At 37.1% G+C, this 6977-nt stretch overlaps 1 protein-coding gene across 1 annotated transcript in view; it reads left to right on the top strand.

The window, feature by feature from the left end:
* LOC135467913 (ubiquitin carboxyl-terminal hydrolase MINDY-2-like) overlaps window positions 1–6546 on the top strand; it is a 53543-nt gene extending 46997 nt beyond the window's left edge. The window contains exons 7-10 of the mRNA XM_064745838.1: window positions 1306–1496; window positions 2194–2319; window positions 2802–2994; window positions 3906–6546. Of these exons, the coding sequence (XP_064601908.1) occupies window positions 1306–1496; window positions 2194–2319; window positions 2802–2994; window positions 3906–3920 (525 nt within the window). The 3' untranslated portion in view covers window positions 3921–6546. The remainder of the gene's footprint in view (window positions 1–1305; window positions 1497–2193; window positions 2320–2801; window positions 2995–3905) is intronic.
* Window positions 6547–6977: the final 431 nt, after the last annotated feature.

Here is a 6977-nt window from a genome sequence, read left to right as displayed (position 1 = left end):
AGGCATTTCTGTTTGCTGCTTCTACTATTGCTGTCATTGGATCATATTTAAATTTGAATGTGTATACACAGTGGTAATCCCTGTATTTAAAACCTTAATTTAAGAAGGGAAGAGCTGCTCCTGTATTTTCTTGGTTTATAGGGTTAATTATTGACATACATACATATAGATAGTGAAGTGCTGTGAAAATTGTGTGTTTCACAGGAATAACCACACTGACTCCCCATGTTCATCCTGTGGCAGGATTCTTTCAATGCAGTTAATTTCTCCTGATAGATTTACATTAATATTGGAACAATCACTGTGCTGTATATCTATCTGGTTGTCTTTTTTTGTATTTATTTATGTATTTATTTTTTATTTGGTTAAAGAACATGGAAAGGTAATGCAACATACATTATTCATGTATGTCAGTCTGAGGTGTGATAGTTGAAATCCTCAGACAGCTGAAATATATTGGTCAAATTTGTTGCCTAGTGGGCTTTTTGTGATTATCACTGGTATAACCAGTTAGTCATACTTCAGACAGAGATAACCGGCTTGCTGGCCCAGATGACTGAAGAACTGACTCATCACGATCAGGCCCTTGAGCCGTGAGGCCTCTTATTTCAAATCCAACTCTCCTTTCGGCTTCAGCTTTGAAAAACTCAACAGTTTTGTTCTGAATCAAAGGTTACCGGAGTAAATACATGATTACACTTTTCTTTGTGTATGAAGTTTGTAGTATGCCTGCCCTCCATCCCCCCCCCCCACCCCCACCCCCCCCCCCCCCCAACACACACACACAAAAAAGAGTTGACTGTCAGTAATTTGCTTATATAATGCTTGATCGCCTTGTATTTTGAAATATCGTGATGACATTAAATGGGTAGGCAGGGTATGGTCGAGGGACAAAGGGGGTTAGTGTGCCAGCATGGCGCAATGAGCCAGGGGCCTCTCACCAATGCCCTTGCTGTGAGTTCAAGTCCAGCTGATGCTGGCATCCTCTGTGGGAGGGTGTGGAAGGTCTGCCGGGAACCTGCGGATGGGTGTGGGTTTCCTCCGGGCTCTGCTCGGTTTCCTCCCATCATAATGCTGCAGTCATATAGATGAAATATTCACGAATCAAATAAATAAATGACATCGTGGTGGTCCTGGGTCATGCAGGGTTTATTCGGTGTACTCTGCCCTCCTCCACCCATAAACCTGACCGCTGTCATGAGTATACAATTCATGGACATGGTGTTAATCATTAAATCCATCAGTGAGTTAGTCAGTCAGCAACAGATAAAACCATCAGTAAGGATGAATGTATTTTTTTTTCAGGGGGAATTATTTATTCTTGTGACAGACCAAGGGTTCCTCACAGAGTCTAACGTTGTCTGGGAAACATTGTCCAATGTAGAGGGAGATTGCCATTTTGTGGATGCAAACTTCCACACTTACACTAAACCAGAGTTAGCTCCCTTAGTGGTCTCAGAGATCCCTGCAGGCAGTGATCAGCAAATAGACCAAGAGTAAGTTAGACCTATCTGTCAGGACAAAACCTGTTTTCTGTTTTGGTGGTGACCTTTAAGAACTTGGTGATAGCAACATGTGATTATAGCTAAGTGATTAAATGTGTAACATTTACCCTTTATATTTATCTCTGTTTCATTACTTTTGGTTAATTATTTTTTTTTGTGGAATATGTGTGTACTATATTTGACTTGAAAATGTGAAATAGTCTGAAATAGTGCATTTTTAGAGGCTAATAAATTTTTAAAATGTTACTTTTGGAACTGATTCTACCTTACAAACAAAAACAGTTAAAGAGATACGGAATCATTTTTGGATTGCCTGGTGTGAGAGATGGGCAAGTCAAGGCTGTGCCAAGCCTGTGTTGGCTTTTGGGTATGGCAGATCTCCATTGTCAGCCAATAAGCATCGGTTCTGCATCCTTTCAAAAGACCTTTTTGGTATTATTGGAACGACTCAGAATGATGCAAAGCAAAACGAATAAGCTATTGAAGTCAAATACAGTCATTTTAAAAAACATAAAGGTGATCATAATTAAATTAGTTGGAAATAAAAAAAAAAGATAGCTACTCCTACATGTAATACACGTGTGAAGTAATTTATAACAGCTGCATTAGCCATGCTTTCTCACTGAGGGTTGATGACTGTCACATGTTAAGTGGTTTATTTCCAAAGTTCTGTTTGCTGTCATTGTAGTTACCTTGTAGCCTTGTCGCTACAGCAAGAACAACAATTAACAGTGGACCAAGAAGCAGGCTGGAATCCACAGCAACCACAACAACAACAAGGTGCTCCTGCACTGCCAACAGTGCAGCTGTCTGAGTAAGTGGAGTATAGTTTAATTAGCCTTTGACGGACAGATAAATTATCTTACTTGTTAGTTAAAGCCCAGCTCAAGCTGGCTTATTTGATGATCGTGCAGGGGAAGGTTAGCTAGCAAGCTCTGAATGGTTGTGGGTTTTCCTGTCCTCTACGCGATTTCTTCCCACCTAATGCTGACTGTCGTCGTATAAGAGAAGTTTTCTTGAGTATGGTGTGAAACACCAATCAAATAAATAAATAAATAAAATACCCGTATGTCAGAAACTTCCTGGGAAAGAAGTTGCATTCATCAGTTAATGGGAATCTTTGTCGCCTAAGGCCTGTGAAGTCTGTTGTTTATTCCTGCGTTTGTGATGTTGTTTTGGGTGACCTGTGGTATCATATTACCAATGTATTACCAGAGAACGTTGGTCAGTTCAGCTTGGACCCAGGATGTGCCTTTGCCCCTGGTCACCTGAATTCTCTCTCTTTGAACCTTGCAGTCATGAATTAGCCCTGAAACTTCAGGAAGAAGAGGACAGAAGAGCTGCTGCTGCTTACCAACAACAACAGCAACAATCACCATCAGGAACACAGCAGCCAAACCAGCCACGGTCACCAGGCAGCCAATCCTCCTCTAGCTCGGGCAGCCGACGACCAAGGGACAGGGAAAGGAAAGACAAAGACAAAGACAGTGTAAGACCTCAGCGTTATGCTTTTATACAATTATGGACGTACATTTACACTGTGTGAACTTTTGACTGACTGTAGCTGTTGAGATTTTTTGGGTTTATGCTTTCATGTGCTCTGAAGTCTGACCACATTCAACATTTTATGTTTTACTTTCTGTTACTGTGCTGTGTCTAATTCCTCAACTTTTTCGCATATGAAGGAGACATGAAATGATGTATGCGCCTTTTTAATTGGGAAAAAAATTATATTGATTGGGTGGGGCAATTTCTGGGCTTTAAAAGTATAAATCTACACAGGATAAAGCCCTCTGAATATGCTTGAATAAGCATTTTGATAAGATGTGAAAAAGTTGAAGGACTATAGTAGCGAAATCATTCTGGTGCCTGAGGTGTTAGGGTTTTAGGGTTCTTCTGTTCATAATCTGCAGTATTGCATTTTAGGGTTCTTCCGTTCATAATCCACAGTACTGCTATTTAAGTGAAATAATCACAATTTTGTGGAGCCTCCATGGCCTAGTGGGTAGCGTGCCAGAGCGGCATAATGACCCAGAAGCCTCTCACCAATGTGTCCAGCTCATGCTCGTCTCCTCTTCAGTCATATGTGGGAAGGTCTGCCAGGAATCTGTGGTCAGTTGAGGGTTTCCCCAAGGTTCTGGCCGGTTTCCTCCTACTATTATGCTTGCTGCCATCATAGAAGTGAAATATTCTTGAAATACGTCAAAACTCCAATCAAATGAACAAATAAATATAAACTCGTTATTATAATTTGACTTAAGGAATATTAATAGTAACATTAAACCCCTAGCAAACAATATCCTCATTTTCTAAAGGTGCCATTAATATTGCACAAAGGTATTATTTCCTGCAGTATGTTTTGTTTATTTACATATAAGTAATTATTTTTCTCTGTTACAGTGTACAGTATTGTGAGGAATTTAATGTCTTAGATAACACTGGGTGTTCCTGTCCAGACATATAGAGACAGAGATGTCCATGTCATTGGTTTGTCCTGTGAACGAAGACCTGAGGTGCTCTGCCTACCATTCCTCACCAGAAAGGCAACATCAGTTGCGGCAGCTGAGGCTTAAGAGTAGTACATGGTTTGCTTGGAATTGTGTCTCTCAGGCAGCATCTCTGGAAAGAAAGAAGGCCAGTTGCATATTTATGTGATCTCAACAATAGCACATGTGAAAGGTTTATGCAGGAAATGCACCATTTTATACAGTGCTGTCATTTCCTGTGCTCTTTATAAGGAAAACGAAATAATACGCTAGTTTTGAGGATCTGAGAGATAGTTTGGCTGGGCAGTTTAGTTGCATGCTTTCCAGCAAAAATATCAAATGGTCTTAATGACAGATGTAAAAATCATGATTGAACAGTGTGAAATAGTTTCTGTTAATTTAAGATATTCAGTGACAAATTATGAAATGTAGCTTTAATGTTTTGTCTGAAATTCAAATCATGAAAATCTCTTTGTGCCTGATATTATGCGCACACTGAAAAATTTGGTAAACAGTGTGTTTGGTGAAGTGGTTGATGTAAGATGCTCAGCCATGACAAACTGGGCCATAGATACATTTAACAGATAATTTTACTATGATAATTCCTTTGGGCAGAATTACGTGGCGCACCTTATTCACATTTAAATTACAACATAATTAGAAAATAAAAAAGTTTTCATGCGTACTACAGTATGTCATTTCCTGATTTGAAGTTAAAGTTTCTGTTAATTATATGTACATGTATGTTAACTATTCTTATGGAACAACAAAACCTTCCATTTTGGTACTTTGATTTTGAATGGAGGTTTTTATAACCAAAACTTACGAAGCCATGGGCATATAATATCTTTTGGCTTTTAAACAGCCAATCCAAAAGGATTGCTGTAGTGCAGTGGCAGTGAAAACAGTGGACTTGTTTAATATGATTATAAACTTGTTGATGCTGGTATAGTTCATTTTTGTCTTAATATTAATGTTATGAGAGTTTTATCACGAGCCATTTGTTCTATTGAGAAATATCGGATTTAACATAGATTATTTTGAATGCAATATGCAAACCAGATGTTCAAAAAAAATCTTTGGAGTATCAAAAAATGTTCAATAATCAAGTAAAAGAAATGCTATGGGAATTGTCTTGGAAATTTTTGTATAAAATGAAAATGTTTTTCTCTATTCAAATGTACATGTAAGCATGTAGGGGTTTTGTTATTTTCATGACCCCTTAAATAGATGGCATTGAACAGATCATGTATGTACCGGAGGTACTTGATCAACTTACCTGATAGTTATGGTTGGAAATGTTAGTAGTACATAATTAATGTTTACCTCTTGTTAGATATGTCTATGTTGAACAAGTGTACAGTATATTTTAATTTTTCAATTTTCCAACTTATCCGGATAGTCATTTGTACAGTTACCAACTTTACCTGTTTTGAAAACTGAACCATGTTAAAATGTATTTGATGTGAGCCTTAGTGTTGTTTTTTTTTTTTCAAATATGCATTTCGTACATACATACTTACATAACCATACAATACCTGTATGGAAAATGAGACAAAAATACCCTGGTGTGATACATTCAACAAATCCAACCATTCTTTTTAATGTTTTTACACGTATACAAAACCTTTCTAAAATTGACCCCAAATTCATAGAGCTAATTCTGGAATCTTATTTTTTCCACTTGCAGTGAGGTATAAAACTAATGTAGATATTTTACTGTATACGTGATTTTTGTGTCAGCTTCTCTAAGCTTATAATCTGCTGTGCTGATACATTTGCTGGTTTGCCCTAATAACATACTGGTTGCCATGGTTATGTAATACATGTACCTTTTGAATAAAGATTGTGATGCAAGTCTCTGTTGATGTTCACTAATTTATCAGAGGTGGGCTTTGGGCATTGTGAAGTATTTGCCTTTAGTGTTTCAAGGGTTTTTCAGCTTTATTAAGCTGACCTTGATTTTTTGGTGCAAGGCATTCTGGGTTTATTCAAAGATATGTATTATACTGGATTGGCAATTAAAGTTTGAATTCCAAATTTCTTTAGTCAGTCAGATTTATTTTCCTTACCATATTTTAAAACTTTGCTGTTTAAACTGGTAAGAACTGACTACCTTTTGACAGAATTATCTTTTTTTCCATACCAAAATTTGCCAAATTATTTAAGGCTTCACAGGAATTCAGTATAGGAAATTTGCTCATTGTTTAATAATGATTTTGTAGTTTTACTTTGTATAGCATATTGGTATGCTTTAGCTGTATTAGTGTTTTGTTTGCTGTGGTAGTATATGTACATGTTTTTATGCCTCATTTTATGTTAGATCACATTGAAGTATTAGTAAAGTGTAAAAGTACAGATCATGAAATATGTCATTCCTGAGTTCAGACATTATGACGAATGGCGACGTCACTTTGGAGGAACGATATGGCGCTATTTACCTATAATTTATCATTACAGAATATCAAATACAAAAGCACAGGCAGAAGTCCTTTAGGTTGCACTTCTGTAACAAGCTTATCGTCATTAGACTGAATAATTGCTAAGAACGATGTTAAACTTGAAGCATTAATTTGTTCATTCATTCTGTAAACATCAGGAGCCATTGTGAAAGACAAATCTGAAATTTAGTGTGATCCTAGTTTAAATTTAAATTTCTGTTCTGTCACCCCACCTTATAAAGAGAAGTAAGGACATGATGTCACAAAGAGACCTGTCTTTGTTGTAATGTTTTAACTCCAGAATGATGTATTACTATCAAAATAGATTTTGATGCACTTGTATTTCCTTTCTATACTTAAGTATGCTGTGGTTAAAGGCTGCATTTGAAACAATTCAGCTGAATTTTGACAGTGAGCTGATGTCAGTTTTTACAAATGTTTTATTGTTAAGTTTTGGATTATTAATGTATTGCTTTCAGAACAAGTTTTGTTCAGCGTGGTGTACCAGCCTTCTCAATGGTCCAAATATGACAGGCATTACTATG

Source organism: Liolophura sinensis, chromosome 6 (assembly GCF_032854445.1).
Source record: "Liolophura sinensis isolate JHLJ2023 chromosome 6, CUHK_Ljap_v2, whole genome shotgun sequence".
Classification (NCBI taxonomy): Eukaryota; Metazoa; Mollusca; class Polyplacophora; order Chitonida; family Chitonidae; genus Liolophura; species Liolophura sinensis.
This window is presented reverse-complemented; position numbering and strand designations above follow the sequence as displayed.